This window comes from Phaethon lepturus, unplaced genomic scaffold (assembly GCF_000687285.1).
Source record: "Phaethon lepturus isolate BGI_N335 unplaced genomic scaffold, ASM68728v1 scaffold20616, whole genome shotgun sequence".
NCBI classification, from domain to species: domain Eukaryota; kingdom Metazoa; phylum Chordata; class Aves; order Phaethontiformes; family Phaethontidae; genus Phaethon; species Phaethon lepturus.
Genome location: NW_010544388.1, coordinates 3,521 through 21,234, shown reverse-complemented (window position 1 = coordinate 21,234; position 17,714 = coordinate 3,521). Strand labels below are relative to the sequence as shown.

At 38.4% G+C, this 17,714-nt stretch overlaps 1 protein-coding gene across 1 annotated transcript in view; it reads right to left on the bottom strand.

Annotated features, from left to right (window-relative positions):
* Positions 1–2,655: 2,655 nt before the first annotated feature.
* CLSPN (claspin) overlaps positions 2,656–17,714 on the bottom strand; it is a 15,229-nt gene continuing 170 nt past the window's right edge. The window contains exons 2-25 of the mRNA XM_010288674.1: positions 16,946–17,075; positions 15,922–16,375; positions 15,041–15,221; positions 14,585–14,674; positions 14,278–14,350; positions 13,625–13,733; positions 12,381–12,937; positions 11,179–11,370; positions 10,159–10,340; positions 9,411–9,613; positions 9,032–9,096; positions 8,424–8,629; positions 7,786–7,946; positions 7,463–7,689; positions 7,112–7,223; positions 6,304–6,385; positions 5,883–5,977; positions 5,286–5,450; positions 5,070–5,191; positions 4,720–4,847; positions 4,112–4,208; positions 3,348–3,430; positions 2,980–3,141; positions 2,656–2,769 (exon numbers count right to left, since the gene is read on the bottom strand). Of these exons, the coding sequence (XP_010286976.1) occupies positions 2,656–2,769; positions 2,980–3,141; positions 3,348–3,430; positions 4,112–4,208; positions 4,720–4,847; positions 5,070–5,191; positions 5,286–5,450; positions 5,883–5,977; positions 6,304–6,385; positions 7,112–7,223; positions 7,463–7,689; positions 7,786–7,946; positions 8,424–8,629; positions 9,032–9,096; positions 9,411–9,613; positions 10,159–10,340; positions 11,179–11,370; positions 12,381–12,937; positions 13,625–13,733; positions 14,278–14,350; positions 14,585–14,674; positions 15,041–15,221; positions 15,922–16,375; positions 16,946–17,075 (3,990 nt within the window). The remainder of the gene's footprint in view (positions 2,770–2,979; positions 3,142–3,347; positions 3,431–4,111; positions 4,209–4,719; positions 4,848–5,069; positions 5,192–5,285; positions 5,451–5,882; positions 5,978–6,303; positions 6,386–7,111; positions 7,224–7,462; positions 7,690–7,785; positions 7,947–8,423; positions 8,630–9,031; positions 9,097–9,410; positions 9,614–10,158; positions 10,341–11,178; positions 11,371–12,380; positions 12,938–13,624; positions 13,734–14,277; positions 14,351–14,584; positions 14,675–15,040; positions 15,222–15,921; positions 16,376–16,945; positions 17,076–17,714) is intronic.

Below are 17,714 nucleotides of genomic sequence, written 5' to 3'. Positions count from 1 at the left end.
TGGCACTGCCAGCGGCAGCAGGGGGGGATTTTTCTCCCCGTTAGCGCAGCGGCATCATCGCAGTGCCAGGAGGGGCGAGCTGAATCGATAGGTGAAAATGAGAAGGCAAAGCTGCCTTAATGTGCCAGACGGGAGGGGGGGTAGCGCGGGAAGAGCCGGCGGAGGGATGAGATGGAGGGGCACGGGTGGGAGCGGAGGCGAGGGTCAGGCCCAAACCCACAGCTCTCGTCCCCGCTGGGAAGATGGAGTCTGGCGCAATAAGCAGCAGCATCTCAGCACGTGTTCAACCGCTCCTGCTGTTGAGATTTCAGCTCCTGCGGGACTCGCCCCGGGACGCAGCACGCGATCCCCTCCCCGCCTGCATCTCCGGGGCGCGAGGCAGCGCTTACTGGCGGCAACTCGCAAACCCCGAGCTCCTGACGGCTGGTGCGAGGGACACGTTTACTCTGAGCAACGGTAGCCAGAAATCCTCCCGTTCTATGTATTGCAATTTCTAACCTCTTCAGGCCCAACCATGTTTTTCTACTCTTGGCTCTGGAACAAGCAAAACATATTTTGAAGGGAAAATTCTAAAGTGAAAGTAAAACAAATGCCATCATTGGGGCCAGCATATGCTGAGGAGAGGCCAGTAAAAGCACTAGGACAAAGCCAACCCTTAAAGGTGCTCTTCAAGCTACTACCTTTTAATGCAAAAACGTAGCATTATATAAATTTAATCGTTTGCAATGCCACAGAGCATGGAAAACTAAGAATTTCCCCTTCAGTCAAGAGTACAGTTTAAGCTTTAATCATTCTTCCTTCCCCTTTCGCTAGAGGAAGAGCATTCTCTTGCTGCTCTCTAGTGGCAGCCATTATTAGCAAAATTAGGAGAAGGTGCTGAATTTTGCAGCTTTGAATGTTTTTGCACAGTAAATCTGTGCTGAATGAGTAGAACTTATACATCAGTGCAAACACCATGATCGAGAATTAACTGGATATTCAGAGATCTTCTTTCAGTTATGTTGTTCAAGAAACATCTGATAAGTCACCTTTCCTCCTTCATTCTCTTCCCTAAACCTCCCATCCTAAATCCAGGTACACTAATTATTAGAATTGCTAGAATGAACTGAAATAGGCATACCTCAAGCTAATGATAAAGGAAGTTTGGTCTAGGAACTAACAAAACCAAAACTACTGAAGCAGTAAAAAGAAACATATTCTTAGGGCCAAGTCTTTTATACAAACTTAAGTGGAAGACTTGAGAATTTACACTCCAATGAACCGGGTGGGGTGGTGGTGGTTTTGTTGTATTCCAATATTATTGCAGCTGTTCCTAGTGAAGGGCTTAGTTGTGGCTACAAAAGAAAAGCAGCAATGAAAAAAAAGAGACAGACATACATTTTGGAAAAAAAACCCCACATACACACAACGGAGTGAAATCCTGTAAATTAATTCCAACTGCCTCCAAAATTAAAAACATGTTTTATTGTAAAGTTTTGCACTCCAATTAGTACCTTAATTCTTTATAAACATAATATACAGGAAAATATTTTACATGTAGCACACCAGGTGTATGCTTTCGATGTTACAAAATTTACAGTTCAGAATACTTCTCCAACAGAGTCAGCAACCTAAGTATGTGACATCAAGCCCTGGAAAGATGTTTAGTCTTACAGAGCAGGCCATTGTCTTACCATTATCTGATCTCTACTTCAACACATTCAACATGTAATCAGAAATGCTGTATATTCTGTCCAAGTTTCCTTCACACTATTTAGAATAGTTGTGAAGGATGGTTTCTTATGATCCAATTTCCTCATTCTAGAGAAGGCTTTTCATTATGAGCTGTTCAGAAATGGATGATTTCTCTTGGATGAGTGCAGCTTGCATGAAAACAACTGAACGGATGATTTAAGAGAGTCTTTAGCTGGGCAAAACAAATCAAACACCTTCCCCCCTCCAAAAACGGCAAATAATAAAACAGACACACCTCCTTTTCCTCTGCCACATCTGTTATTGACATTCTTCCCTCTCCACACACACACTCATATACATGTGTAAGAATATAAACAGTAATAAAAACTTGGAAAGAAATCCTTCTCATACTGCCTCATAAGACTGGGACATTTTTTAAAAGTATGCATTTCAAATATAAATTAGAGCTTCTTAAAATGTCAAGCTAATAAATGCTTAACATTAGAGAAAATAAGACATTGGCGGAAGCCATAGCTACCTTTGTACTGCAAATGTAAGCAACCTATGTCCTGCCATAGTGAACACTGCTGCTTTCTTACCCAAAACTGCAGCAACACCTCCTTCATCTGTGCTTTAAGCTAACTGCAGCATTTCTGTGTCATACCCGTGATACAAATGGTATTGTCAGAGGAAACTGATACCATTGAAACATGAGATTACAGTAGTGTAGGTTTCCTTAATGCTTGGGAAAGACCAAGTTACCATTTAACTCCAAACCAAGCTTAGATTTTGTGCTCTCATTTGCCATGGAGCATCGAGAAAAAACAAAGGGGAATAAACAAGACCATTGCCTGGAAGTTACTGGAACTTATGAATTATGTAGAGCAATGTGTTTACCTTCCCAATGATTGCTGGCAGATTTGCAAAACAAACTGCAACTGGCAAAGAGAGCAGACAACCTCTGACCCTAAACAGAAATATTCAGCTCTCCAAGTACTGGAATATGCTTCGGCTTTGACTTGTTTCCTCTGTGCTCTCTACCCTGGGTCGTTTGGCCAGAGACGTTATCACTGCAGTAGGACCTCTTTTCTTCACCTACAGGGGAGTAGGATACATTAGAATATACAAAAATCTCCAAAAAGTTTGAATTTTGAATTATGAGGGAATTATTTGGTGTGAGAGCACATACTAGGAAATCATAGACAATATTTAAAACAGCAATGCTCTTAACTACTTCGCAGTGCTTAGTGTCTGTACGTTTAAGTAATATACGCAGTTGACGGCACATTCCACACAAACCTTTACCTGAAGTTTTGATTTCTCCTTTGCCTCTGCACTCTTTTCTGGGGAAAGTGTATGAAAGACAAAATTCCTTGAATTTCGAGGTGCGTTTGGATTAAGATCTGACATTGCTGCTAGTTTCTGAAGGACAGCTTTAGGTCTGTTCAAGAGAGACCCATTTTTAATCTGAAGAATAAAGAAACGCTGCATTAAACCATTCACATGAACAAGACAGCTCTTTCAGTAGGTTACTCTTAACAGAAAAGACTACACCCTACTAAAATGTTACTCAGTACCATACAAATGGGAAATGGCCAGAATCTAGGGTGAACTGACTTTGATGCGTTCTGCTGATGAGTCTGGAAATATTGTTTTTCAGAACCATTACCAACCTGGATGTCACTGGCAGGTCTGAATGTTTCAAATGGGTTCCTGGGTAATAGTGTTGCGTCTTGTGCCACTACTGCTGGGCTTGCTAGCAGAGACAAAGAAGAAAATGTCAGTTTCTGAACTTCATTTGAAAGAATATACTTTTATATCAAATGGAATAATTTAGAATTGACAACAGACAGTAAATACTGTAAGGAAAAAAAAAAAATCTACACCAAATTATACTATGAGCCATACAACTAATAGATGACTGGCAATTAGTTCTATCAGTTAGAAGGGAAAAACCTGATTTTGAAACAGCTTTGCACACTTGGGAGTCATGCTTCTGCCACAACCAAGGAAAACTTTAAATTTATTTTCACTACGTTACATAGTTTTTCCTTAAGTGACAAATATTTGGAGAAACTGCTAGACTAATGTCACTTAGAGTCTACTCTGCAACTTAAAGGCAAGCAAATGAAGAATAAAACAATAAACAAAGATGTAGAGGAATTTATTTCCACTCTACCACATTTTTTCAAGAAGTAGCATACTACTATATTAAGTAAATACACACAGTTATCAGCCTTGCAGTTGCATTATTTTCAATGCTTGTATACCTTTAGCTTTTCAAGTTCTGGAAGACATGAGCTCAGACTGGTGCAAGAATAGGAGACACTGGAGTTTTCTGATCCGTGGTATTCTTCACTGGAGACCACGAGTGATGATTAGAAGTTAAGTTTTCTTTCTCTTATTTGATTGTCAATTCAATAAAAAGTTAGCTTACCTTTCTTCTGTAGGGACTTAGCAGTTACTTTTTTTGCTAGTTTCATGAATTGGCTGTCTTCACCGATTTCTTCCTCCTCCTCTTCATTTTTTTCCTTCTGTAGCAGAGACAAGACACTTGGTAAAACTGAAGAAATTCATATTAAGAATGAACATTTCATTCAGTATTTTAAGTAGACCAAGTCCTTTCATTATATAAATTAATAGTCTTTTTTATTTACTTTCTACTGTAAATGTTTATTGCAATTTCTTAGATACTTTATCATCCTCATTCTATTAATGAAGAGCAAACTTGTAGTATTGCATTCAGCTACAAAGCTGACCTAATACTGAAACTCCTAAAACTTGAAGATATGCTGCCAGCGTAAGAAAGTTATTACAGCTTTGAAGCTGACTTGTTTCATAACACAGTTGTTTTGCTTCTCCTTTCTGAATCAGCTTCTCAGTCTGTGCAATACTTGTAGAAGAGTAGAATTCACAATGAGAAACAAAGATACATTTATGAATGGCATTTTTTCTAGAGTTTAACTTGAGGAACGAACAATTTAATATCTAGCAGCAGTATAGAGCAAAACTGAGCAAGATGCCATTCTGGAAGCTAACTATTACCTGCTCACGAAGCCACTGTTCTCGTTCAAATCGCTCTTTCCTCCATTTTGCTTCTGTCTCATCAAACAGTTCATTTTCATCATCATTATCTGAATCTCTCTGAAACAAGTCAATCTGTGAAGCATAATCTAGACAAAGAAAAAAAAAGCTATCAATTTTAAGAGAGGCATAAAATACACAGAGTAGTAAAAAACCAACCAAACAAAAAACCACCCAAACTAGAACCCTCCCCAACCAATTTTATTTCCGAAAGACTTTATTTCTGAAGGACTACCAGGTCATATTTCATACAAACACACTCTCTTTCCAGTCTTTCACCCTCATCTATTAACTACAGATCAGAAAGACACCTATATTTTTCCATCTGAATCGCCTCGTTCTGCCAGGGCCATCACTATGCAGGTCACCATCAATGAGGTATCTCTCCTGGTACAAGCGTAACTGACGCTTGTCATCATCCAGCATTGCCTTCCTATCAACACAGGAGAAAGGGAAGAGGTTAGTCCAGATTATATCCAAGAGCCATGACCTCACACACAAAAATACATACTGATACTGTCACTAACATGTGTAATTTTTTAATTTGGTTTTCTAATTCCACTTCATTAGGGAGTTCCTCATCAATAATCTCTTCTTCATATTCGTTCAAGTCTTCATCATCATATTCATCTTCACTTCCCACATCACTCCCTGACAGCTCTGCCTCCTCTTCCATGAAATCCTGCAGTTTTCTATAAAAGAACATTAAAACAGTTCAGTTTGGCAGACCAGTAATCATCACACAAATCTTCTGAAAGCAAGATTTAGCTTTTGACATAAAATTAACACATATCCTAAATGAGAAATTAGGATTATTCTTCAATTTTTGAAAAGACAAAGTAATTTTGGTCAAAAAAAAAAGTTCCATTGCTTTCATCTTGGCCTTTTGATTTCAGTCTATAATGAATATTATAATGGAAATTCTCTATAGCCCACCAGCAACATAGTTAAACTCATGAAACGTGACAGCACCGAAGCAAAAAAACACAACAGCCACTGCCAATAAGCTATATAAGCATTAGCTACTAATGCTGGGGAGGGAATAATAATAGACAAAATTTCTAGTGCTGTTAATATTCTATTCTGTCTGGCAGTTGAGATAAAAAAAAAACAGATGTACTTACAGTTTTTTCTTCAAGCCCTGTCTATGTCTTAGCAGTTCTTCCTCTTCATCGCTAATTTCTGCTTCTTCAGGATCACTGTCTCCACTTTTTTCTTCCTGTCAAAAAGCAAGTTTTCAGAAATTAAGGAACTTCTGAAAGCAGATTGCTTTGTAAGGACAGCTTCTTCTGTTCTTCAATCAATAAAAACACAGACTAAAACACCACAGATTTTCAGAGGAATTGCCTCGCTAAGGTGCTTTATCCAGTATATTATAATGCGGACAGTTTAAACGATCCAAACATTGTTCTTAGAAATGCTTCAGCAGCTTGTCCTGGAAATCATGGTACTTTGCATTGATGGTTAGATTAAAAAACTAAGTAGATAAATGGAGTTCTCATAGTCAGAATGCTGTAGCAGTTGCTTTGCTCCATCAGTTCATACCTCTTCACTATCAAAAGCATTGTCATCTGTTAAAAGCTGAAAATCACCAAGTTCTTCTTGCTCCTCCTCATCTTCCTCTTCCCTATGGGAAAAGTGAATGAAAGAAATACACATTGTCATTTCACCTCCAATGATGGGTTTGCAATAATTCAAGGCAAGATTTCAACCATCATGTTAGCTGGTCTCAGGTAACCTGCGAGTGTTCAACCAGCTACACTCTCTCAACTGCAAGCTAAAGCTTTTAGCTTTAGATGCCCAAAATCCCTGTTAGCATTGATGTTTTAAGACCTCAGGTCTTCACTTGCAGAAACCATGGGGCAAGTATTAAATCCTGAGTTTGTTTCCCTCTAAAATTCCTCTTGGATCCCCCTAACATTCCCATTTGTTAAGTCTCATTATCCTTTTGTCAGGCAGCCATACACCTTTACAGTTAAATCAATGGAGAAAATGCAAGTATCCAACTTACACTTGTTATGGTTCCTATAGTTTGGCAACAGCCCAGAACAGAACCCAGAAGTTCTACATTCTGCTAATCTTTTCTCAAGTTTGATTGAAGTTTTTCAACACTTCTTTCACTATTAGCGAAAGACAAAGAATTTCCCTTCACAGTAGCTGTGGGAAACAGCACATGCTGCCAATTTAGAGTGATTGCTGAGCAATTTGCAATATTCCTCTCCTTTACCTCCAAAACAGACCACACTTTTGCTTATAGCATTTTGAATTATGTTAAACAAGAAAACACATTAAGAGTGAAACAAGACAATTACCGCTATAAACTTTTGTAAATTTTAGGAAAAATAATGCTAACCTGTCTGTGGGAAAAGAGCCTGAACAAAGTGCTAGAGCTTCTGCCATTGGATCTTCTATGTCACTGTCTTTTTCTGCCTTGGAAGATACTGAAGATGCCCATGTTGGTGAACCTGCTTCAAAAATAGTACGATGGCAACTTATTAGACAGGTATGTGTCTGCTTTTTGAACGTCAGAGAGCATCCTAGAAATGACACTTAGCATGCTCCCACAAAGGCAACAGATTGTTAGAGCTCTGAGAAGTCTCAGAAGTTCCATGTTCTGCATTAGTGCCCAGAACTAATGGGTATCTTAGTGTAAAGCTTATAAACCAAGTAAAAAGCAAAGCAGAAAACACAATTCAGGACATACTCTGAGACACGAATTTCCCTGAGCAAAGATTGAGCAATTCTTCCATGTTCTGCTTTTTGTTGCTGCTGGTACTTGGCACATGTTCAGCTTGACTGCTAAACTGTCCAGAACACAAGTCCAGTAATTCATCCATATTGGCATCCATTGCATTCTCATCCATACTGGCCAGAGTCAGATGATGCTTTGAGGACTGGTATTTATTCCTATGTTGTCCAACATTCAAGAACCTGAAACAAAGTCTGTAGTTAGAAAAATCGTGCTGATCTGTATGTCCTATTTCTGTTAAAGGGCACAAAACATCATTTTTTACACCTATTACTTACCCATCTGCATCAAGCAGCTGGCTCTGAGTGTCATCTTCCAGAGAAAATTGAAACTGTGATTCCCCAGCCCCTGGAAATAAACTCTTAGGCTCAGGAGAGGCATTATACAGGTCCTGGGAATCTTCTATGGGAAGAGAGGGCTCAGATGTCTTTCCTGAACTCTAGTCAAAGGAATGTAAAAATATACAAGTTATTTGTTTCGCAATTATAGAAGTTAAAAGCAAGAATGGGATAAAACATTTAAGCTATTTTAAAGGATTAACACCATGCAGGAGTCCAGTACGTCCAAACTGCTCTGATAAATCATAGGAGTTCACTGACATCAGATGTTGTGTAGCCCATGTAAGTACGCTTAAAAAAAATATTTACAATGTACATATTTTGTATACCAAAACCAGATTACAGCATCTTTTCTTTGATGTTTCAGAATATAAGTTTTTATAATGTCATTTTTATCCATTCCAATGTGGAGACACTTTAAACCCCAGGGACAGTTGGCTTTTCTGAAATCTTACTCATATAAAAGCATTTTGCTATATGCCTCCTTCTGGTATTATTTTTTTGATGGTCAGGATAAAATACATTTATTCACTACCCATTGTGTTAATATACAATGGGAATAGGACTGAGAACCTTACCTTGGAAGCAGAGCTAATAAAACTTGTTTTGAAAAAACCTGGGGAAGGTGACCTGAAACCTCCTGCTGCAGATAAAAAGTTCCCTCCTCGTGACATCTGTTTGTTACAGGGCTGATACGATGGAATCATGGAGCCAATCAACTCAAAGCTGCTGTTATGGCTATTCTCTTTTGCTAGTGTTGGTAGAGAAAATGAATCATCATCCTCTGAAAAGAAAATAAATATTTAAATACAGCGCTTAACTACTTTTTTTTGTGATCCAGTAAAACCTCAAGATACTATTTTGCAACACCAACACCTTGCTAAAAATTCATTATTCTGTGCTGATGTCGGATTTCTTTCTTCATAGAGGATGCATATTGCACTCTTAACTGAATTTAATCTTGATTTCTGACTGTTTCTATATTTTTTCCAGTATAATTTAGAATTTTATTTTCCTTTAGTTTTTTCAAACTCTCCCATTTCTTGTATCAGTATAAACTTCTATAATACTACTGTATAACTATACAGGTGATGAAATCACAAAAATATTGAATACCAATCCCAAATAGAAACTTCAACGTGTACCATGTGAAAAAATGCTAGCTACGATAATAGTTCTACTTTACCTAACTTGGTAGGTCCTTTGTCTGCAGCTTCTTCCATTTCAAGTTTCTCATCAGGAAGAGAATATCTGCAATTCATTAAATAAAATGTATTTGCCAATATATACAAGATGAATTGCTATTATCTGTCAAACCTAATTGCAAAAAACAAGGTAACACACAAAAATACATCCAGTACACTTTGATTAAGAAACAGATTATGCCACTGAACACCAATTACAGTCATTAAGTTTTTTAAAGAAAATATATATAAATGCACATATAACTACTGGAACAAGACAGAAGAAAAATTTATCAAAAGTACTTTAAAATAAAAAAATCTACATGTATTGATCAAATTCAAAATTGCTCAGGCATAATTTTTAAAGCTTGGTTTACTTACCCCATTTTGGAGGAGCTGTCCTTAAAAAGCATCAGTGTAGACTCTGTTGAAGGTGGTTTGGGAACAGAATCACAGTGCACAGATTTCTCCAGCTTTTCTCCATCAATTGATTCTTTGTCGGTTTCTTTATCACCATCTTCAGTGTGTTTCTCTTCTGTATCTTCATTATCTTCCTCTGCTTCACAAAGCAGAAATTCCACATTCTAAAAAACATCCCCAAACATAGCAGAGATATGGTGATTATTGCTTTTATCTGTCAACTTCCTCATGTACTTTTCAAGAAAACATTTTAACCTATAGAGGATGAAGCTGACTGACGTTCACAGTTCTTACATGCACCTGTTCTGCTCTGAGACAACTGACATAGAGGTGCTTGAATCAGCCAAGCTATTCTGATCCTTTTTAAAAGGAAAGGCTGTGGTAAACTCTACCCCAGATTGGGCAGGTGACCTCAGTTTGTCCCCTGCTAGCAATGAGCCACGGATACATAAAAGGAGAAAGTAGCACCAGAATCTTCTATACATTATACATGCTTGTAATACTGTTTAGACGAATAAAAAAATACTAATAAATTCAGTCTTAGACAATCCAAACCCTGAACATGCTAACTACAGAAATTCTTTAGCTTCTAGGAAGAATTCTTGGCAACGTCCCTAGTATTAATAGTGTACAAAAGTCTCATTTCATTGGGGAGAGGCAGCACAATTGAGAAGCTGACTAGGTTTACATAAAAATGTTGCATGCAGACCTCATGACTGCCTTCTTCCTCTTCCTCAGACTCATCTGTCATGTCTTCCTCCTCCTCCTCTTCCTCCTCCAACATGTCCTCATTATCCAGTTTAAACAACGCTTGCCGCTTTTGACGTTCCTCAGTCCTGCGGAGTTTCATGGCCTCCTGGAGTTTAGCCTTCAGCACTTGTAGCTTTTCACCTGGACAGACATGAATAAATGAATATATTAGATGTACTACAGTGAATCCTTAACTTCACTGCCTTCAAGCTCCAGTGTAATGTAACTACACACATAAAAAGGGAAAAGTTGCTTGTTTTTAAATGTTTTTATGAATTGATCTGTCCACTATAAGAGCTAGAGCAGGTAGTTTCAATGAGCTTAATTTAGAGAGGTAACACAATCTCATGAATTATCAAGAATCCTCATTATGCATAAATGCCACCGGTGCAGCACTTTGAATGAGAATAGGGTCCGTCTCTCCACTGTGTCTTTTGGGAACAAGTGCATCCAATTGCCATGGGCAGATGTGCTATAGCACATGAAATAATTAAGAGCAGCTAAAAATAACATCTGCCCATAGAAGCAATCAGAGAATGTATTTCTTTTAATGGATACTGTGGGAGAGTCACATTCCACACATTTTTGTTTGCAAGTACTTACAATTCTATTAAAAACTGCAGTATAGAAATAAGGAAGCACAGAGATCTAATAAATGTTAACAGGTCACAAGAAGTCCAAGAGTTACGTTCAGAGGGATGATGGAAAACAATAGTGCAGGTACATTTCTGTACAGATGGGGAGAAATCCAGAGAAGCAGTCGCAAAGATCTGACTGAGGCTGATCTACACTGATATTGACAAGGTCTATTAAGATTCTTTTTTTAAAACAGAGCTATCATTAGCAGAACATGCATACTAATTTCACAGATGAAGACCCCTTCATCTGTATTTCATAGGGCAGCACTGGGAAAGAGGGAATGAAAGAATAAAAAAGAAGTGTTTTCCCATTCAATCATCATCACTTCTTCTAAACCAACCTGGCTTTGTGTGGACTGTTTCATCCAGGCTCTCTGCAGCTAACACTGCTGGTACCACATCTGCTTTCAGTTCCTCTTTTCCTTCAGGTGTAGTCTCCTTACGAATAATGTTCATGTTTATGGTCCGTTCAACTTTGGATTTTGACATTTGAAGAGTGTGCTTCAAGAAACGTGCTTTCAAGGCTTCTAATTCTTTAAATACACATTAATTAAATTTCAAAATGCAAATTAAAGTAGACTTATAGCATTTAAAAGCATTGTTAAAGTTATATCAAGAGTAGGTCTTCATAATTTTTTTTTCCAAAGTTAGTTAGTTAAAAACTCTAAATCTTTAATATTAAAATATTTGCAAAACCATTCTATTTGACTAATAAAACAATAAACCACCACAGAATATTTTTGCTGTAACTTGTACTTAATTCATATTAGCTAACATTAAAATACCTTACCATTGACTATGATTTATCCATAAGACCTCAGTTCACTTCCAGTCTAGCCTTCCAGCCACCAGGCATGCCTAGATTTCTGTTAACACATATATCTAAAAGAAGACTGATGGCTGACAAAAACCACCATTTCTTGGCAGAGGTTGGTTTCCTGCATGCACAGAAGTAGCATCCAATCCAGACATCCTCTTAATATCTTCTAATACATAACAGATTTAATGGAATTATAAATTGCCTAATCATTTGCAGTATTTCCCTGAAACAAGGTCAACTATTTAATTTTGATGAATAGTTGTTCAAATTCCAGTAACTAAATGACATTCAAAACATTCAAGTAAATTTTTGCTTGCTATCCAGCCTTGCCATTTAACAAAATCAGTGGTAAACACACTGGAACACAGGCCATTTTTGTTTCCAGGTAATTATTGCATGCCTCATTTTGAATCAATTAGAAAAAAGTGCTCCCATGTGCTTTAAGTACTAACATAATCCACTACAGCAAAATGGAAATAAATCATTCATCATTAAATAGTTATCACTGAGCATTCAAGCTTTCAAATATTAAGGACTCAGAACCTCCTTTATAAACATCAGCTGAAAGAAAATGGATACCAACATTAAGCAGAGAATCTGCATAGTAAGAGAACATGCCTGATTGTTCTGTCACCTAAACATTTCTCAGAGATTTTCCAGTTAGTCAGATTAACTCTGCTTACTTGGACAAATCTGACAGGATTACGACAATAAAAGCGATACCTTTATTTACATCAGATTCATCAAGGTTTATAAAGGATTCATTGCCAGAGCAGATTCTTGGCTTGATGGACAGGTCTATTCCCAGTTCACGAAGTTTATCCAACTTGGACTTCCTCACTTTTTCAGGTCGTGCCACCAATCCAGGCCCCACTTGTTGATTGCTTTTTTCACATTCTAAGTCTGGTGCTGTTTCATCTCTTTGCTCAAGGGCATCTTCTCCAACTGCTAGAGGAATTTCATTCTCATTTTGTTCACTACTATCAGTGCTTAGGAAATAAGAGTGCTGCTGTTCTCCTGTGTTATTATCAGTTGCTACAGTCCTAACTGTATGAGAATTATCACTGTCCTGCCTGGGCTTTTCAGTATAGTCTTCTGTCAAGTTCTTCCCTACATCAGCAAGAGGTTTGTTCACAGTAGTATCAACATCTCTGCCAGGGCTTGTTTCTGGTTCATTAGCTGCTGATTGATCACTTTCAATTCGCCCATCTGTGCAATCCATGCTCAAGTTCTTGGTGTCTGCAGATTCTTCATTTAGGGATAGCTGGTATTTAGTGGACCTAATGAAGGCAGAAAGAAATATATCACCCATGGCTATTGTGGAAGGGGAGAAGAGGTTGAGAACAACCTCTTTCTGAGAGAAAGAAATAATTTTGTAATTACTGTCATTAATGTGTAGGAAGAGGTGAACGATGGAAGTCTAGAAAACTTCATTTTGAGGAGATAAGGAAGCTGAAGTGTAGAGCAGTGTAAAGAGTCTGTACTAGTTAGTTACGTTATCATGGTATAAAATTCTTGAGAGATTTTATGACAACAGTAGCTTAAGTATTTTATTATGCATTACTTAAGAAATAGTCCAAGCAAAATGTTGTGGTCCAGTCAAAACCACACTGAAGTAACCTGCTCATGCAAAGTTACTTCATCAGGAGTTACTACTAGGCCCTGCTTACTTCAATAGCATGACTGTGTTAAGAGTGCAGCATTGCCTTATGTTAACAGGGACATACTCCTTATTTCCAGGTGTTCATGGAATCAAAGGAGCCTAAGAAAGTTTCTTAATAAAACTTGCAACTCAAAGCAACAGCTAAAATTAAACCAGAAACAGGATGTGACTGCACACAGAGTAGGTGTGTATGTCATACAACATCTATAGCATGCAAAAATCTGGTTATCCTCAAAAGGAAAGCTGGGATAGGCTCAAAATTTATGAAAAAATAATTCTAGGGAAGGAAGGTTTGAGTCCTTACTTCAGCAATGCCATGACATTTCCTTGACATACTGGTCGAGGTCTACGTTTGAAGAAGTCATGAATGCTTTTGGTCTCAGGGACATGATATGGGAGAGACACAGACGATTCTACCAGAGAAAGGAGGTAAAAAAATTTAGCAGGTCATCTGAGGCATTTATTTGATATGTCTGAAATTCAGAGAAGCTTGACACAAGTATTTTGCAGCAAAGATACCTGACTAGGCACAAACAGCACAGTTTAAACTTCAATACAGCAAGCACTGCTGTTTAGGAAAGAATTGCAACAGCAACAGTCTTGAAGACCAAACTTGCAATTCCATGTCCATGGATTCATTAGGAAATGAACTGTGATGTTAATATCAGAATGGCAGGACCAGTTTCAACTTTATTACATGCCTATTAAACTCTCTAAATATTCCACTAACTTTACACAACAAGTTTACAGGCTCAAGGGTTTGCACAATGATTTTTTTTTTCATTAGTTACAAAGATATCTTTCAACAGGTACTTGAATAAAAAAGATTTTATACCCTTCAACCCTGATTAACTCATGCTAGGTGAAAGAAGGCTCTAGCCTTTCAGGTAAATTCTTTCAATGTCTCCCCTGAATTTAAGTTTATACACCTCTACATACAAAGAATGTAAGTTTTACCTCTAATGAGTCGTTGGGTCTCACTATGTAGTTGTTTAATGGCTTCTTTACTTAACCTTGCTGCTTTCCGCTCCTTAAGGAAAGAAGAGAAAGGCTTCTGAAGTCAGAAAACAAAACATGGGACTTCATCTATGCTTTCTAAATAGCTTATTTTTCCATTTCAAACAGAAAGTCATCAGAATAAAGCAGCCAGTTAAAAAAAGGTTTAAAATAGCAAATCAGCAAAAACATTGGATAGGGTGCATACAAAAAACATTTGAGTCACCACAACAAAGAATGGAGAGCTTTAAAAAGAAAGATACTTCACCTTCCTTTTTGGTTCTTTTAATACAGGTTCCTCATCCTCATCATCAAATACATGTTTGTAGCCTTCACCCCCAGAAAACCATTCTCTGTTCTAGAGTGCATAAGAAGAGATTCATTTATTTGTCTAGATACACAGGCACTACCAAGGGCAAACAAGTCAAAAGTAAAAAAGAATTGTACAGAATCACCACTGGTCATCAAAACCAGCAAGTATTCTCCTAAAGCAACGCAAATGCTGCATAACATGTATGGTAGATTTCCAAACTTCTACTGTAGCATTATCTTTCTGACTTTCCAGGACAACATCCCACCATCTTTAAGAATAAAAAGGAGAGGACTATACTTTCCTCTCTCATAGCAGTAGAATTACACCGTTGTAAAAAGGTGTTTTAATACACACTCAGGTACAATACTGCCCACTAATAACCAATAATCTTGTATCACTATCAGATGTTACCTTATATTTTTTTATTTTGTTTTTCACTGACGCTCGTATTGATTCTATTGACTCTTCATCCTCTGGGGGGTAATCGTTTTCCTCTTCTAAGCCATTATCAAAAAGTTCTTTGTCATCAAGATGACATCCACTGTCATTAAAAGGATACCTCTCACCACCATCTACCTGCTTGCCATAAGAATAAAGTATTTGTGTAACTCATTTCAGAAGGTCCCCTTCGGTTATTTGACATATTAATTTAAGATTACTGTCAAAAGGTCTTGATGAAAGAAGTTAGAAAAAGCCATCTTTAATCTAGCATCTTTTGTGTCCTGTAAGCCAGTCGTATTGACTTTATAGCACCGCAAAGCTGGTAAGGTAAGTCATGGAGCAGTGTTCCCTATGTCTGTGATAAGTAGGGAATTGCAATAATTACTGAAGACCAAAATGGCTCAGAGAGAATAAACTAACATTTGAAATATGCATTTTCTAAATAGCAACATCACGCAGCCTCCCAAGCGGCCATTTATTTAGACCAGAACTCCAATGTGAAAGTAGCCCAAAGCTTCCTCCAGAAACTAGCACAGCAATGTAGAGAAAAGCTGAAATACCAAGCAAAGCCATTTGTACACATAACAAACCCCCAACAAACCCAAAGAATTTCTGCCTGGATTAACACACACTGACATTAAAACATCAAGCATTAGGGTTTTTACTTCCTTTGCTTATGAAACTGGTAGACTCATCTGGTGCTCAGTGGATCCCCAGGGATACCACACCTGCTGTAGGAATGTGGACACTAGCAATGCTGAAATATTGAAACATAATAACAAAATGCAGTAATAAATTTAACTTAGTTGAGAAAACATATGAGATTTTCTGCCGAAATATATACCTCTGCTCTAGGCTTCTTTTCTTTTTTCAGTTGCTTAACAGACTCAACTCTTCTATCTTTCTCCTTTCTTCTTGATTTTCCTACAGCTTTTTTTGCTGTTTCTTCTTCAAAATCATGTTTATGCTGTTTATGTTTTCTGTACTTCTTCCCAGACTTTAGGGGTCTCTCCTCTTCCAACTCACTCTCAGGCAAGCCAGACTTTCTGCTTGTTTCAAGGTTTTCAATCTGCAATTGGTCACCAGTGTCGCTGTCATCACTGTCTAGCAGACCTTGGCGAATCCGATGAGATTTCTTGTTCCTCTGGGCAGTAATGTTCTCTTTTTCCTCTCCGTTTTCCTCATCCCTGCCCAGAGTATCATTCTGCACAAAGGAGCCACCATCTTCTCCATCTTCGCTCTCACTCTCCTGAAGCACCTTCTTGCCTTTTGCTTTTTTACAGACAAAAATCTCTTCCTCTGAATCTGACAAAATATATTAAAAGAAATGATGCACGCTACGGAAAGGAAAATTCCACAAGTTAATTAGCAATCAATCAGTTAAACATAAAGTTACATATCTGTTAAATTTCACAGCTGTCAATATCTATAGCAAATTGGCTTGAACTCAAGTTTTCAAAGTCCACTTCTCCCTGTAGTGCAGCAGATAATTGACCCAAATTCGTGTTACAGGTTTTTAACCTTTAAAAAAAAAAAGGCAAAGCTGAAAATCCTTTACTGACAGATTAGTTACTTGCCTTGAAATACTAATAAAACACACAGTAAGTAAATAAGTACACAGGTTAAGCAAATCATAAAAAGAAAGGAAATAAGCAATTAAGACACTCGCATCCCATTTACTATTTCCGTTTCTGTACCTCAGAAAATGCATTTCAGATATTCACCGATGTCTGCCCACATTGTGAGCAACAAAAAAGGCAGTTTGGATTCATAAAGGTCAAGCAATGACAGCTTCCTAAACACGTATTTATAAAATGAAAAATGCACCATCGACAGCAACAACCACCAGGCACAATTCACAGAAATATTACAGACCTCTGTCATCAAGAGATGCTATCCCCTTGCTGAAGTGGCCTGGAGAGGCTGTTTCACAGCTGCCCTGTCCGCTGTCAGAGTCACTATCAAGGGTTTTCTGCAAGTCTGAATTCAAATCTTCTGACGGAAACTATGAAGCAAAATAAAATTTTCCTTACTATGATAAATGCTGTTTATGTAGTAAAGACTTTTGGTGCCTAACTTCATTCCAAAACCTTGGCTAGCCTCTTACATAGAATTACAAACACATACATTGCCGTTTTATTTTAAGAATTGATATTTACATCAAGTGAGATTAGACTACGTCAACTTCTATTAATATTTAAATACGTTTAAGGTGAGCTTGCACAGCGGCCCAGCCAGCGCACCGCCTCCCAGGATGCACCGCGCCCGCAGGGGCCAGACACCGCGTTCCCGGCATGCACCGTGCCCACGACAGGTTCCCCACACCCCCCAGCATGCGCCGCGCCCACCGGGATAGGCCGAGCACGGCCTTCCCGGCACACACCGCGGGCCGCAAGGCGGAAAGCCGAGCCACTAGGTATACTGGGAAGTGTAGTCTAAGAAGAGCGGAGCAAACCCGGTGACGGCGCGGTGGCGCCCAGACCCAAGGGCGGCAGAGGAGGTGCCTTTGCCATCGCTACCGCCCCCACTACCACTACCTTACTCGCTCCCTCTCGCTATCCCTCCCAGCCCTCCACCACACCACAGCCCGAGAAGTCCCAAGGCCGCAAGCTGCCGCCAGCGGCGGGCCAGCCCGTTCCCTCGA